The 16680-nt window shown below is 32.0% G+C and overlaps 2 protein-coding genes across 6 annotated transcripts in view; one reads left to right on the top strand and one right to left on the bottom strand.

The window, feature by feature from the left end:
* Positions 1 to 16680, top strand: part of LOC129953873 (dynein axonemal heavy chain 5) — a 106637-nt gene that overhangs the window by 2300 nt on the left and 87657 nt on the right. For 2 of the 4 annotated variants that reach the window (XM_056067391.1, XM_056067389.1), the window contains exons 2-7: positions 3720 to 3857; positions 3924 to 4083; positions 4149 to 4293; positions 6839 to 7301; positions 7377 to 7550; positions 9132 to 9239. In XM_056067391.1, the coding sequence (XP_055923366.1) occupies positions 3720 to 3857; positions 3924 to 4083; positions 4149 to 4293; positions 6839 to 7301; positions 7377 to 7550; positions 9132 to 9239 (1188 nt within the window). Of the gene's footprint in view, positions 1 to 3372; positions 3858 to 3923; positions 4084 to 4148; positions 4294 to 6838; positions 7302 to 7376; positions 7551 to 9131; positions 9240 to 16680 lie in introns of those variants that run through there. The other 2 variants (XM_056067390.1, XM_056067392.1) reach the window with 2 other exon arrangements.
* Positions 9093 to 15747, bottom strand: LOC129953874 (uncharacterized). 2 transcript variants are annotated; one of them, XM_056067393.1, is made up of 7 exons: positions 15526 to 15747; positions 12063 to 12610; positions 11880 to 11983; positions 11476 to 11535; positions 9893 to 11418; positions 9610 to 9816; positions 9093 to 9544 (listed from the first exon to the last, which is right to left on the bottom strand). In XM_056067393.1, exons 2-7 carry the CDS (start codon positions 12371 to 12373, stop codon positions 9347 to 9349), a joined length of 2406 nt encoding a protein of 801 aa, XP_055923368.1. In that variant the 5' UTR covers positions 12374 to 12610; positions 15526 to 15747; the 3' UTR covers positions 9093 to 9346. The 2 variants fall into 2 exon arrangements, with proteins under 2 accessions (XP_055923368.1, XP_055923369.1); XM_056067394.1 differs by lacking the exons at positions 11880 to 11983; positions 12063 to 12610 and having other exon boundaries at positions 15526 to 15746.

Below are 16680 nucleotides of genomic sequence, written 5' to 3'. Positions count from 1 at the left end.
TTGACAGAGACTTGGCTTAATTCAAGGTTTTTCCGACACAGAACTTTTCAGCAAAGAGTTCGGAGTTTACAGAAATGATCGTCATGTTGATAATGAAAAGGATGTAGGTGGAGTTGTTCTCATAGCAGTAAAAAGTACATATTTCTCTTCTTCTGGTATGTGTAAAGATAATGGTACAGACCACGACTATTTTTACTTTAAACGTTTATATTCCTCTAAAAAGTTAAGAGTCTGTTTATAGCGATCTCTCCTTAGCATTAGACTTTGTCATCAGTTTGTCCTGCTCTGACACCAATATTTTACTTATAGATGATTTTAATTTACCACACATTGACTGGATTCCATCGGAAGACGAATCTTGCCTTAAAGTCTCTCTCTCTCTTCTTCACAATTGGAACTCGATTTAGTATTTTCTTGTTCTAGAATCTAGATCAGGAATTACTAATATTGATAAATATCACCCCCCCCCCCCCTTAGACATTTTTCTTGACTTAAGTCCTTTGATTTCTTATATAATTTTGACTTCAGAAGAGCTAATTTCCAGTTGTTGTCTGAAGATTTAACCATTTCTGGAATTGCTGATACTTTAACATTTTCTAATACTAACGAAGCAGTTTCAATTTTTTATAAGACCCTTAATAATTGTTTAGAAAAAAATCTAACTTTTAAGAAATCAAGAAATACTAACTTTAAACACCCTGGGTACACGAAAGAATTGCGTTCAATTCGTAACAAAAGAAATAAGGCATGGAAAAGTTATCTCAAAACTCTGTCTCCAATCAACTTCTTTGCTTATGTTAAATTCTTTAATGAATTTAAGTCTCTTTCTGATTTTGTGTACGCTTGTTATGTTACTGATATGGGCACCTCTTTGAAAGAGAATCCTAAACAAATTTGGAAACTTGTAAACTTAAAGAAAAAATCAGATGGCTTTCCAGTTAACTTCACTTACAAGACCTTTCGTTAGATAAAACTGTTGATATCTGTAACGCTTTCGCAACAAATTTCTGTGAGTCATTTGTTAATAGCCCTCAAGAAGTTGATCTTCAATCCTTTTCGCAGTAGTCACGTCCCTGTGCTAACGGTCCTTGATCTGTTATTGAATGATGACTGCTCAGGTGGTCCCGATGCTGTTCCCCCGATAGTATTAAAAAAGTGTAGTAATGCTTTAGTTGAACCCCTTATGTTCTTATTTAAACATTCTCAACTATAATAGGCATAAGCAAACATAAGCTTATGTCAAAAACCCAACGAAAATTCACTTAAGTTTGCGAAATTACTGCATAGCCATAATGCAATTTTACTCACGTATCTACATGTCAGATTTTACTAATGCGGCGAGCGACTGGGATCGCTCTTGCTTAAGTGTGCTTAAGTTAACGAAACTGAGAAAAATTGAACGAAACGGAGCTAGACTCCATTATGTTCACTCGTATTGAGATTCTTTGTATTCGCACGTTTACTTATGCGCGCATATGCTAGCTTATGCCTATGTTAGTTGGGCCTTAAATCTTACGAAAAGTTTTATTGCTTCATGGTTGAATGTTAGACAAAACTTCAATAATTGATGAAATTTGGGATCGATTTCTGGGTAGTTATTCCGTAATTTTCAAAACGATGATCGTCAAAACGATTATCATTAACGATATCGTAAATAATTTGCTTCACGTAACTTTATCACTATCGTCTCGTTCAATCGTTTTCAGTATAAGTTCGTTGAGTATATTCCAAATGTCAAAATGAACTCAACGAAAGATAATGCTTGTTCAATAACTTGAAAATGTTATTAAACTTGGTTTTTCTCTATGGGAAAATTTGAAAATTTACAAAATATGTATTGTTAATAAACATGCCAACTGTTTTGTAATGTTTATTGTTATTGTCACTTTTTGTGTTTTAATTTTTTGCCGCCGAAGAATAAACTATAATATCAAACATTTTGTTCAATGTCTGATATTTTTGTAAATCAGCTGCAGTAATAATCCCAATTTTGTCCAAGGGAAGGAAGTGAAGACTCCATTTTATCCACAAAGAACATAACTTGGCTTCAAAAATATTTGTTGTTTCCAAAACTTCTTTGGACTAGTGCTTTGTGCAAGAGCGATACTAAAATTGTTGCCTGTCGAATATACCAATGTTCCTCCGCCCCAAAGTTTAAATATATAAAAAAATGCTTACATATGGGTTAGAATAGATAGAAGGTCATATTCATCTATTAATTTTCTTTGTTACCGAATTCATTGTATTTTTTGAGTTTTTATTTTCATTTTGTAACAAAACTAAACTAAACCGAAACTTTTTTACTTGAATAATTAATAGCAGACGATACCTAATTAGCTATCGTGCAAATGCTATCGTTTTGACGATATCACTTTGACGATTATCGTCTTACGTGAAGTGAGCCAATCGTCTAAACGATATCGTCTAACTATTATCGTTTTACGGAATGACCACCCTGTTATTTGAATGTTTTATGTCGTGAGTTTGCTTTTCTTCGTGTTAATGAGTGAAACCAATCATTGGAATTTTTTTTGACAGGTCCATTATAGCCATATCGTGTTCGAAGTATTAATTTTGGTTTTGAATCATTTCTTGTTCAAAAGTATTATATTGTTTAGATTCAAATTAACCGACAAAAACGTTCTGTAGTTCTCATATGGTTTTGAAAATAGCGATGCACACAAATATTTTATCAATAGATAATAAATCTGCGATTGACTGAAGATAATGAACAAAAAGTGTGAGAACCCCAATACCAATATTGGCAATTTGAACCATTCACAAAAGATCTAAAATCTGAGCACGTTCATGGTGTTGATAGTTGACACCCGTAATAGAGCTATAACCTCATGAATCTAATAAGCGTACTGCTGAGGGAATCAAATGTCAATTTTGACATTTCTACAATTGTCATTTTGTTATCGAAATAATTAAAATTATTTATTTATTTTGTATGCTTGTTATAATTTTCTAAAATAAAAAACAATTCCAACTTTTAGTAAGTCTTGGACAAAATAGTCATAAACTACAAGTAGTAAACAATTTTCTTACTCCGGTCATCACATCAGACCTTTTCAGTGTGCCCAAGGATTAAATCAACTTCAAATAACTTTGATTTTTTATTATTTTCGTTTTTAATTATACTTGATTTTCCCAAACTAATCATTTTTACAAAACTTTGAAAACTGGTCCGTATTTTGCTTTAATACTTATTTTTAATTTTGCATTTGGAGTGTAGAAATTCCAGATATTGAAAACTTTGTGAATGTGTACAACATGTATTCTAAAACCTTAATTTAAATTGAATTTTATTTTCAGAGATGAACAAAAATTTTTGAAACAAAAAAATAAGTTTCATCACTCTGTAGTTCCATAATATGTCGCACATAAAATCCCAGAAACCTTCATGAAACAAGCATGCACCTCCCCAAAGCTTGCACAAATGAATATTTTTGAAAGCATTTTACACACATTTTTGCTGTAAATATGCTAAACTATACATGTATTTTTTAGATTGAAATTTTTAAGAAAAAGGGAAGAATTTTCCATAGTTTTTTTTTGGAAAAAATCTAAATTGAGATTTTTTGATTTTTGTTCTCAATTTTTAATAAAAAATAAAACGAAAACAAAACAATTTTTGAAAAAAAATCACGCACGAACCGTTAAATCCAAATAACACCACACCACCGTAAATGACTGAAACCGATGATGAAGCGCAGCGTCGACGAGAGGAATGTGAACGCAAAGCCCGTCGAGGTGAAATGGATCCTCGTCTGGAATTCACATTTCAGCTGTTGATTGATGGGACAGCTTTGCCCCGACATCAATTGATGGACTACATTTTTGAAGGGGACATGGTAGAATATCTCAACTTTCTATCTATTTAGATTTTAGCATTCTTTTGTTTTTGTGTTAAAAAACAGTTGGATGAAATAAATCAACTCTTCCTGCCCAACATGAAGAACAAACTCTTATGGTTCTACCAAGAAGTAGACGAACCGGAAACTCAAACTGTTCCCGATGCTAATAAGCCAGGTCCATCAAGAGCCGGGGGTGTTTCGACCAGCTCAAAAACTCCTCAAGGTTGGAATACGATTTTAAAAATTGTTGATAAGATAAGAACTTGAATTATTTCTTTTTATTTGTAGGTGTTTCACCTTCGGGTAGTAATCCGAAACCGAAGAAATTATTTCTCACCGATGGTTGGACGTGCGCCTTTACAGGCGTTTGCATCTACATTTTTAGGATTAACACTTCAAAACAATTGCCCGAAGAAGGATTTCAAAAGGATTTGTAAGTTTTTGCATTCTAGTTTAATTTGTCTTGAAGGCAAATACCTTTAGTGGGTGGTGCGTAGTTTGGCAGATTAGCACCACTTGGATTGTATTTGGGTGTTGGAAAAGTTTTCTTATCACGTTTGTTTTTTTTTTCATCTTGACTAACCTACGCATAGATTTGTTTTGGTCATAGAGGAGCTACATATGTACATATGTACATATACTACACTATTTATATACAAATGTACATAAAGTTATATTATGATACAAATTCTCTATGGTTAAGGTTCTGATAACTCAAATAAAGACAAACATTAACTATTTCACTTCCAAAATTTTATTGGGTACTATACTCGGAGTACGGAATAAAAAGTAAAAAATAGCAGAGAAAGTTCAACCATAGCAGCTTTTAGTCGGGGATATTTGATGGATGCAAGTAATTTGGAAAACACTTACAAAATTAATTAGAAGAACCATGTTCTTTGGAATTTGTTAAAGTGTGGGTTGAAAATTATTAATAATTAAAGGTTTGGCGCTTGGCAGTTAGTAATTAGCACATAGCAACAAAACTGTTTTTTTTTGGTACTAATCGATCAGCAATGCTTTCCTAAAATGTGGATAACCATTTTTAGAATTTCGACTAGTAGTTTTTCAAATAATTAACAAATTGTCAAAGATTTGATAGATCTTTTAATTGGTCTATTTTATTTCATGTTTAGTAACATTGTTCATAAATGCTCTTAAAATTCAAGAAGTTTTATCCGTATTCTCACAAAAATGTGAACTTAGAATTTTACGAATTTTTAAGTAGAAAAAAATACTATGGAAATTCGGACTGAAGTCTTAGGATTTTGAGAAGCACAAATAAAAAGTTATTAACAATCAAAGTTCAGTACATAATATTTCTTTCTTGAAATGCAGGGCTTTTCGAAATTGGGAAAACGTTCCTAGGAATAGAAGCAGATAAGAATGTATAGACAATGTAACTGAATATTAAAACCGACAGACCGCCCTAGGAACGTAATAATATCAATAAATACAATTATGCAAACTGCTGTTCAAATTTCTAATTACGAAGCTTATGTGTATGTGCGTCAATCGGTAATTGTTTATGGAACTGTCAAATCTTTAACATTTTGTTAATTATTTAATAAGCTTTGCTTCTGCAATTCTACAAATGGTTATCCAAATTTGAGAAAAGCATTCCTGATCGATTGTTACCAAAAGCTAACTTTTGTTACTTTGTGTTTTTAACTATACCTCAAGTCTTTAATTGATAATAACTTTTTACGTGTTCTCCAAATTCTGAAAATAGTTATTCTTTTTGCATCAAAAAATTTGAGTTCCCAACCTACTGCTTGTTATATGGCTGTAGAAAAATAGAAACATTTTTTTTTAATTTTGCTCTACGAAGTATCATCGTATAAATTCGTGCCGTTCCCTGTAGTGTACTAAGCAGGTTCAGACAATGTAATGCACTTGAAAGCAAGGTAAGTTTGCCTGCCTTTGCCTTCGACTTAAAAATTCAACTGGAAAGTTATTCAAGATCTTGCTTAGCTAACTACGAAACTAATCAACTGCAACTGTCATATTAATTACAAAAAAGGAAAATATGTAAAATATAAATATTTGCGTTTTAAGAACTTTAAATAATATTTTTGTTTTTAAATTCAATAAAATCAAATATAAGATTATATTATGAGTAATTTGTGAATATTAACATTTAAATAATGAACGATACATTTCAATTGGAATTTTTGAGTCCTTAACGAGCAGCTGATTGTGAATATCAAGTTTTTTCGATGTTCCAATCAGAATTACTTGACTACGTAGTCACTAACTTGGAGAATGCCCCCAATCAAGACATCTTATGTCAGTTCATCATTTTTAGTTTTTCTTTTTTGTTGATAATAATTTTGTTGGTAATTTCTGAAATATCAGCTAAAGGTAAAATATTCTGAAGTAGAGTTCCAAGTTTAAAATTTACTATACCTGAAAAGATAACTAGTTGCAGTTAACTGCGAATGATCTTATGTTGTCTGAACTGAACTGAACGTGCCCATTAAATATCTATACTTGTAAAACTGACACTTATAAATTGGGGATATTAGTCTACATTTGGCCAGTTTATATTCCTAAAATCTGAGAGATTCCCGTTTTCTCAGAAATTTAAACAATTTCAAATTTTGCTGTCCGTAATCTGAGAACAGAATTTGTATGATTTTCTCAAGAATTCTCTTTCTAACAATTAAAAGGGGAAGAAAAGAAATGCAAAGCTAATAATAGTTTTGTTTATTCATTTTTGTGCTCTGTCAATCCATCTGCGAAAATTTAGACAAATCTTAAAATTATAAACTGACCGATTGTGTAACGATGTTATTACAAAAACTCCAACTACCTCTAGAGATAAAAACTCCATTTATCAATCCTCATCTAGATATGATAACTTATTAAAGGTTTTTCTTACATTTTACTTAAGTCCATATCAAGAATTTCACAAGTTAAAAAATATAAGTTTAGTCCATCTTCCATTTAAAATCGTCTTCTATTGTCTTTTTCAGGTATTGTGGTGTGATTGATGCCAAAAACATCGGCTTAGTAACATCAATCGAACGCATTGTCGAATATGTATTCATGCAAGCTTTGGCTTTTCCAAGTCTTGAGGGTGACGACGAAGATGTCAGCTGTGGCCTCATAAAGGGTCAACTATTGCCAGGATTAAGATCGTTTTGCAGTGCACTTCGTGTTTGTGAACAAGTTTGTGATCATTACAATGTTTTTGCCGATGGAGCGGGAATGTTCGAAAAAATTGACGAAATCGAAGAGGTCAAAGAAATGGCTAAAAATCAAGAGTTCTGTTTGCAATTGGAAGAAAGAGTTGCCAATTGGATAAAGGCAATAATGAAGATTCTTGGTGAAAGTGAACAATTGAGAATGGAAAACGATCATAGCGGACCACAGGACGAATTGGAATATTGGAAGAAGAGAGGAGCACAATTTTCACAATTGTTGGCACATTTACAGGTTTGTCTTTTACTATTTCTTTTACCAAATATAAAAACAGGTTATGATTCATTTGTGTATTTCTTTTTCTTGAAGGACAAAGAAGTTCAATTTACTCTGCATTGTTTGTTTCTTGCTGGATCAAGAATTATGCGTCACTGGAAAATCACTGATCGCAAAATTACGTTTTGCTATAATGAAGCACGAGATAATTCGAAATTTATTCAAGCAATGGAGTCATGCTGTCACTCTTTATATTTAGATGATCCGGTAAGTGTTGGAATTAATTTTACTACTTAAAAAACAGCATGGAAAATATTTTTTAGTGACATTTATGAAAAAATTTAAAATACAGACCTCTTGACTATAAGTTAGTGTATACGATTGGAAGATCGTTTAATATCGGCAGATTCATAAACAAGTTTATCCGTCAAAAGTGACAGAAACAAATTTGGCAGCCAATTTTCTATCAAATTTTAATCATAAGGTTTTTGAACAGGTAACAACAACACTACTGAGTGTAGGTTGTACGAAGTATAAACTACTTAAGAAAATTTTTGGCAAGGCGTTGTCAACGCCATTAAGATTGCCATCAACAAATGTAAGGTCAAAAGGTATAAAACCCGAGCACAACCTTTTAACCGTATCAAAATGGGGACAAAAACCTGGCCTGGGGTTTGGCGACAATGGTCACATTCACAGAACTAGTGGCTACGTAGTTCATTTTGAATCCGGGTGTCTTTAGCGAGCATATGATTCTGAAACGTCAAAATCATTCTCCACTAACTTTGTAACCGAATTTTTTACACTACGTCGGAGGGGAAATTACAACTACTTTTTTAGTTTGATTTAGCCAATCAGAATCCCTTCACAACGTAGCCACTAGCTTTGTGAATGCGACCAATTTTTCGAATTCCTTAAGCAGATGCTGTTTTTGCAAACAGAGTCTGCCAACCATGTAAAAAAAGAGTTTGAAGTAAACTTTCAGTTGAATGAAAAACATGATAAGCTTATCTTTTGACATATGTAAGTAGACTTCACTTGGTTTGATAGCAAGAGAGATTTTTACTGACTGCCTTTCCAATGAAATTTCCAATGAAGTGACCTTTATTGGAAGTAATTTTTTGGGAGTTCCCCAATCAAGTGCTAGAAATCTACCTTACCTTCAAGTAAAAAATGGACAGGTTTAGACAATATGAGGGACATCATTTGAAGTCAACTGCATTCTTTGAACATTATCTTTTTACTAAGAGAAATACATAGTTAATTTTTAAGTTTCAAATTGGGAACTTTACTTTACTATCCTTCATTTAATCGCGCAAAAACATTATTGTTTACAAAATACTTTTTTGATATGCAACAAGTTCACTACTAATTGTATTTTGTATTGTAAGGAAATATTGAGTATTCCTTTCCGGACTTGACAAGAAACCATTACCTATAGACAAAATATTTAATAGAATTTTGAGGAAAAGGAATAAATAACAGCGTTATAAAGTTCGGCTTTCAGTTAAATGAAAAAAATAAATGATAGCTGTCATTTAGCATAACTGGACTTGACTTCATTGTTATGAAGATTAAGTCTCCAATTTTTGGCAGCTGGCCAATAAGTTACTTGATACTTGACTTATTTCGTCTGAACTAGTCCATTCACGTTCTAAATGGTTGGAAGAAAGTAAGGAAAACATTTCAGCCTACTCATATTTACCACCCTGCTATCTGTAAAAAAGATGTTCGAAAATAACATTTTAAATACTTGATCTTTTCGTCAACATTTTCTCTCGATCTCAAAAGTTAATTAAAATCAATAACTTCTTTTACTTACATAATATATGTATTTTATATTTCTAGGTCTGCATGAAAGAATCAATATTGAGTCTTCTTCAAACAGTTCGTCTAATTTACAGTGTTTCACAGTTTTACAACACATCCGAACGGACATCTGCACTTATGGTTAAGGTAAGTTATTTAAAATTAATTAATGAGAATTCAATATATGTTTATCTTATGAAATAGTATAAATGTCTTATATTCGTAATTGATAACAATAACAAAAAACTTAAAATCTAACTTATTATAAGATTATCATCATCATCATAATCATTATCTTGCACAGACGATGCGTTGTTCTTTTCGATTTCTTTATTATTTTTCGCATGGGCATCTGTGAGAGCTTTTCTGCGAAAGAAATCTCGCCGAATGCAATGAAATTTGTTATAAATTGGAGGTCTTAATTTTCTTCCTTTGCGAACCCAATAATCCTCCTTTAGAAAAGAAAAATAGTAAATTTAAAGAAAACAAATTCTCAATTAAACAAAATTAAATTTACCATTCGTTCATTTGGAAAAATTTCAATTATCTCCTCGGCTATGTCCTTGCAGTAAGTTGGTGTGATGTGAATTTTATTATCGAAACAATACTGTGCAACGACTTCGACGAGGAGTCTCCTTGTGCCTTCATCCAAAATTTCTTCGGCAACATATCGTTTAATAACACGTCGCCCAAGTTTCGAGGTCATCAACACATTACGAATATCCTAAAAAGCGATAGAAACATGAATTGAAAAATAATAATTTCATTCCTAAGTTTACAGAAAAAAAAAGAAAACTTACAAGTCTTGTGATGTCTCCTTTGGCTTCTTGGGTATCCCCGGATTTTTTCAAATTCTGAGATTCCTGTGAATCCTTGAAGTCTTTCATTTCCGTTAAAAGACCTTTTTCGTTGTTATTATCATTGTCCTCATGATCTGAACGTGAATCGGAGTCCAAAAGTTCATCTTTGATTAAATCGGGTATTTCTGTAACAGCATCGGCTAGTGTAAACTCTTCAACTTCTGGATTTGGCTCTTGTTCTTGTTCTGCCTCTTGTTCGGATTCTACTTCTGTTTCGGGTATTGTTTCATGTTGATGATCTGTTTCAGGTTCTTTTTCCATAAACGGTAGTTTGTTCACAGGATGTGTTTGTTTCTCATCAAACTCATTAGAATGTGTTGCATTCCATGTGTCTTCGTCATTGTCTTCAATTATTTCGATTGGTTCCTCTTTGGGTATTAAAATAGTTTTTGGTTTTGGAACCTCAGGAGACTTTGCCGATTCTGGGGATTTTTGAACTACTTGTGGATTTTGTAGTGTTTCAATGGGTTTGGGCATTATTAGCGGCTTTGGTGCAATTAGTTGCGGTTTGGTAGTTTTCTTATCAGGAGTGAGTTTTTGAATTATTGTTGTTCGCTTGAACTTTCCTACAGGATTCTGGGAGGATGGGTCTCCCGCATTTGGATATTGGGTTTCACAGTTAGTTTCGACTCTGATTATAGACGTCGCAAATGGTGTAAGATCTGCTTCAAAGTTAGAACCAGTTTGGTTGGGTTGAGACAAACGAAGTAAGTTATCAGAATTAATAATTCTACTAGAAATCGGCGTAAGGTTCTGAACAGAGACTGGAGTAAGAACAGAATTAGAAACTATATTGTGAATCTGATTAGGGATTGGAGAGTGCATTTGCGGAGATGTTGATTTTGTGATGGAAGGAAAGCGCCGGCATTCAATATGTGGTGGAAGATTATAAAAAAGAGAAGTTGGAGAACTAATTGCAATTTTTGTACCACCGGTAGGTGCTGCAGCAACAGCTGTTGGAGAGGGAAGTCGGCAAATACCAGTTCCTGTCGTCGTCGTTGCTAAAGTTGCTGTTGAAGTTATTTGAGGGGGTGAGCCTATGATAAATTGTTGTACTCTTGACTGCATGTTGGGAGTTTGAGTATTTTTGCCGGCATTGTTTGCCTTTTTATTGTTTTTCCTTGCTCTTGGCTTTGGGGTAACCTTTGTTAGATTTCCGTAAATTTTGTGAACAACATTTTGAGGTTGTAGGAGCTGAGGTGTAGTGTTCTGTTCTATTGGCTGCTGATTCTCTAACTGCTGTTGTATTTCTTGCTGAAATGGCTGTTGAGCAGGAGGAGACTTTATCTCAGTGCCAGGTTCAAGTTTGATTTTTTTTGGTTCTGGTACGTTGATGGATGTCTTTTGCTGCTGTCGCCATTGATTAAGTCGTGCACGAAATATAGCCCGTTGACCAATTTTTGGAATTAACTCAATTATATCGGCTTCGGTAAGGTATTCCAATGCTTGAAGAACTATATAATTGGCTATAAAAGAAATATTTGTTTAAATAATATTTATGGGCAACAAAAATAGAATCGAACCTTTAAATTTGGATTTGAGGTCAGCAAGGCCCCATGATTCAAGGAGATTGAACATTTCCGCTGAAAATAAAACACGAAATTAAAAATTAACACTTTAAAAAATTGATTTAAATTTAATTTTAAATAACTGAACAGCTTTTTAATGATAACCAAGTATAAGCTTATTTTGAGGAAAAATTAAGAACCGAGACCTAATAAGCGATTGAAAAAAATTAAAACCTTTGTGTTCGTGTGATGAAATGTAGATGGATTCGAGATGAAATTATGATATGATATGAAAGGTATGAATAAAAAAGGACTTAATTTCTGTAGTAAAATTATATCTTTCAAAAATGTATATAAAATAAAAAAGGTACATGTTTTTGGTTTGAAGAAGATAAACATGTAAATTATCTTCAACGTACCATATTTAACATCCGTTTCCTGTGAATTCTTGCTACATCTCGGTTTTGCCGTTTGCCTATTGTTTCTAATGGCTTTAACTGATTCAGGAATGTCTTCAACTTCACTATACACAAATTGATAACAGAGAAAAAAAATGTTATTGCTTAAATGTTGACTTATGTAAAAACAGCAATACTTCTTACGGTTCTATAAATTCATTTCCAGATGCTGCTAATTCTTTCAAATCAAGAGAACCCAAATTCTTGTATCGTCGTTCAAGAAAGCAATATTTTGCTTCGATTTGGGCAGCTGTAAAAGAGTACCCAGCAATGTCAAGTTTGTTTTTAACATACTTCCATAATTGACTCTTGTATTCAATACTTTCATTACCAGACTCTTCAACATTCTGTGAATGCTCAATTACGAGATTAAGCATCATTTTCAATGGAGCCTCTAGCCAAACGTTTCTGTATTTTTTTGGTTTGGAAGTTTGGATGTTTTTGTCTTTGTCCATGTTTTCTTTTTTATTTTACGTCAATATAAATTGCTTGTATTTATATAGGTATGTAGGTATTTGAGCAAAAACTTCTTGAGATGTCTTTCTATAAGTTATCTATTCTTTCGGTTAATATATACATACATACATACATGTATTCCTTTTATTCATCTTAGCATTTAAATATATATTTTATACTCGACTTAATATTCAAGATTTATGTTCTTTCAAAAAGCCAGTAGAGACATTCCAGATCTAGAGAAATAGAGGGTGTTTTAATAGTTGAACAAATTTTTTAAATTAAATAAAAGACTTATAAATTAAAGGGTCTCCATTAATTCTACCATAATGTGCATATACCAGTCATTAAAATACATTTTACTTTTTTTATTTTGTAATAAGCTCTCGCTTAAAGGGTTTTTATATAACTATATTCTATAGTTACGGTGTAAAAATAAGAAAGAGATGGAGGAGTTACAAAGGTGTTGTGAGTGAATTAATTGGATTTGAATTCTTGAAAATTGCAATGACAGGGAAAAATAAAACGTGGTAAGGCAGCCCACATTCTCGTAGTTGTGCTTCACAGTATGAACGAAGTTGGACTACACTGATAGGCATACTTAGAAACTCGAGTATTACGGAGGAATGCAACTGACTACGTCCGTTAAAAAATCGATAAAAATAAACGGCTAAGTTCGAGCGACTGAGGTAACTTTTACCAATCATTTTTAAAGCTTTTTGAATATTGTCTAAGAGGCTTAGTCATTTTCTAGAACTCCAGCCTAGAGATGGAGGTTATACTCAAGTATCGTTCGTATTTTAGTTTTGTAATTTGTAGGCAGACTGTGATTAGAACAGTTGGTGATTCAAAGTCTATTCCATGAGTATTGTTAAAACACCCTCTATTGTAACAATCTGTCGTCAAGAAAATAATTAAAGAAGTAAATTAGATGGCGCAAGAGCGAGAGTCCTTAGAACCGGGGTCTAGTGACTAACAAGCTCTCAACCATTCATGTGGGAGTCATGTCTAGGATAGAGCGGCCCTACAGTTTTAATGCCAAATCCTAACGGCTGAATTGAGAAAGCACTTTTCATGACAGCAATTACTCTTAGAGGATTTGTACTTTTAAGAGGCATTGCCCGTGAAAAAAATCTTTTTTAGGTGGCACATGTAGGGATTGAACCCAAGACCTATCGTATGATAGTCCCATGCACAATCCATCATGCCACGGATAATCAAGAAAATAATTACGGTACCAATTTTGTTCCTCCCAATAAATAAAAAATATACCGCGTCTTTTGAGTGTAACAAAAATAATTCTAAAAATATTTGTTGATTTCTCAGAACATGTCTTTTTATATTTTGTATTACTACAGAAAATAATTGCCGTGGAATAAGTTTTACTGATAATGTGCAGAAACAAGATGATCAATTTATTTCATATAAAAACATTTTAAACATAAGGCAATAGGTACCAGATTTCCAAAATCTATCTTTCTAAAAATCAAAACTAAGAATTGTTTTTAAGACCCTCAAAAATGCACTTCTTCAACATTTAATAACAATTATTGAAAAATGTGGTTGGTTCATATGTAGACACTTCTTGTCGCAGATAAATCTCGATTATACGCTGAATGAATTATACAAAGAAAAGGCAAAAACATTTGGAAGTAGCTTTTGTTTTTATAATGAATCGGTACTTTTAACAAGTTTACAATAGGTTTTTACATATGTATATTGAAAAAATGTAAAAATAAGGAGTATTTTTTTAAATTCAAGCAGATGTTTAAGACCAAAGTTCGTATTCGGAATCAGCACTAAAAATTAAATCGAATACGAATTTTCAGGAATTAAGAATGATTATACCTAAAACAATTTAAACCTAACTAACTAAAAGAAGAAGATTTGAAAATCATCATATATGTACATATGTACCTATTTATTTGGTATAAGATTAATCATAAACTACATTTTTGGCTCTCTTTGGCATATTCAATTCATTTAAAAAACCTTATGTAATAAATACATTTTATGGCAAGATTTGAATTCAGGAACTAGTCCTTTAAAAAGAATTGTTTTAATTGTGTGACAGAAAAACCATGTATTTTTTGTTTAACTTTATGTACTTCGAACACCTTAAATTAATTTTTCAAACACCCTTACATTTTTAATGTATTCATCCTTTCAAATAAAAGTTCTGAAAATTCGTTTTGTTTAAATATATTTTTCAAAATAATTCAAAATTCTTTTTTTTTTTTATTTTAAATAAAAACGAACAAGTTGTTATTTTAATTTTAAATAAAACAACAACACCGGCGACACCAAAAGTCTACCCATTCGGAGTTCATAATACATCGCGCCATAAAAACACGAATGTATAAACGAACTTAACCCCGACCATTGTGTTACACAAGAAATCGAACATCTCTGAAATCATTTTATTTACCTAAACGCTCGCATACAACAATATTTTCTTTAATTTTACTAAAAAACAAATATTAATTAAGCATCTACCACCATTTTCATAAGTCATTCTTAAAATCACTACACTCTTGTCAAAATAAAAACAAAATACCCACCTAAACAGAAGAAAATCCCATCTACCATAAAAAGCCGTAATATAGTCATAAACGAATCTACATTAACAAAACTACAACCTCTCTTCCAGCTGCCTTCGCTTCGCATATGTTATGTCAGTATGAAGTATTTTCTTTCTATTACACCTTCCTTACCTACCTGAATCAGATCAGATTATAAAGTTATAAAACTAGAGGTGGATAAAATAAAACAGAAACATAAAAAAAAACCCCGACGCCGAATGTCAGAATTCTCTTTAACAATATTCGATGCGTCAAACATAAAATTCCCGGGATATGTTTTCTTCTTCTTATAAAAATTACTGATTGATTGCACTTCTAAAAACAATACCAAGATTCCGAAACCGAAAATCATGCAACATAATTATATTTTGTTAAGGTCTTTATTTACATATGAATGTACATACATATATACAATGTATATTGTCGCAAAATGGTTGTCCTAAGGTAAAATTCTATACAGAAAACAGCTACCTCTAAACACCGATAGAGTTCGCTGTCAATTTTGCTTGGGTTTAGTTGGTGTTGTCAATACTTTTGTACGCACTGTCGTAGAGATAAAAATTACTTACTTGGACTTTGAGACATTTTAATGGTTCTAAAATGTCCAACAAATATCAATATTAACTTGAATCGAATTAATTTAGATATTGTTTGACATTTATAAACTTAATTGCAAGTGATTTACGAACATGAACTATTGTTTAGATTGAATGTAATTTTTTCTTTAGCGCGGTGAATGTGAAAAAGATTTGACAACCGAACACTTACACAGTATACTTTGAAATGACAGCTACAGCTGCATCAGGTTCGGGTAGTTGTCATTTTCAATAGTAGTGGCATAGGTTGCTGGGAAGAAATTTTTATATTCGCGCGCTGTCATATTGAAATTGTTATTTGGTAGAGACATTGTGAGAGACATCAATGGAAGCGTTCAGTTTGAAATATTATATTAAAACATATGGACATGTCATTTTGGATTGTAGATTATTTGTCATTTGGACATTTGATACAAATATAAAGTTGGAAAATATGTTATATTTTAAGACTTAAATAAACAAATTGGTATTATAAAGAGGAAATTCAAATGAATAAGATGCGCAAGTATAATTAAAGGAATTGGGCTTATGGGATTTTGAAATGCAATCGTAGTAAGAATTATTTAATATTTTTAGACAAGAAGTTATATTTTACAGGAATAAAGAAAAGAATCGTAGATTTGTTTTAAGAAACAAATATGTTTGTTTCAATATATCTGTGTTAAAATGTTTGTTCAACATAATTGTGTATATTTATAGATAATACAAGACTTATGATATTTGTTCAATGCCTTAAAGGCTTAACTATACAGCCAGTTTGGTAAAGCAACTTTGCTTTTTGCAAAAAGATCACAGTTCAAACTCATGTAAGAAATACGAGTTCTTTCAAGAAATTAACAAAAATGTGTTTAGTGATCTATTGTTTTAAGAAAACAATTCCAGGCAACAAAATAATGCCAGCTTTACAGAAAGTAAATCTTTTCGCCAGAAGTTTTTATGAATGGCTCCTAAGAAATAATTTCTGAAATGTAAAGGGGAGTCCACACCAATAAAACATTTAAAGAAAAAGTGTTTGAAAAACGTTTCTGAAATGTATGTTATATATATACAAAATATTTCAATAATGCAGAAATGTTTCTGATATATTTCTTTAATGTGGGCTTCAAAAATATTTCTGAAATGCTTTTT

This window comes from Eupeodes corollae, chromosome 1 (assembly GCF_945859685.1).
Source record: "Eupeodes corollae chromosome 1, idEupCoro1.1, whole genome shotgun sequence".
Classification (NCBI taxonomy): Eukaryota; Metazoa; Arthropoda; class Insecta; order Diptera; family Syrphidae; genus Eupeodes; species Eupeodes corollae.
The sequence above is the reverse complement of the archived record's forward strand: the minus strand, read 5'-3'. Positions and strand labels throughout refer to the sequence as shown.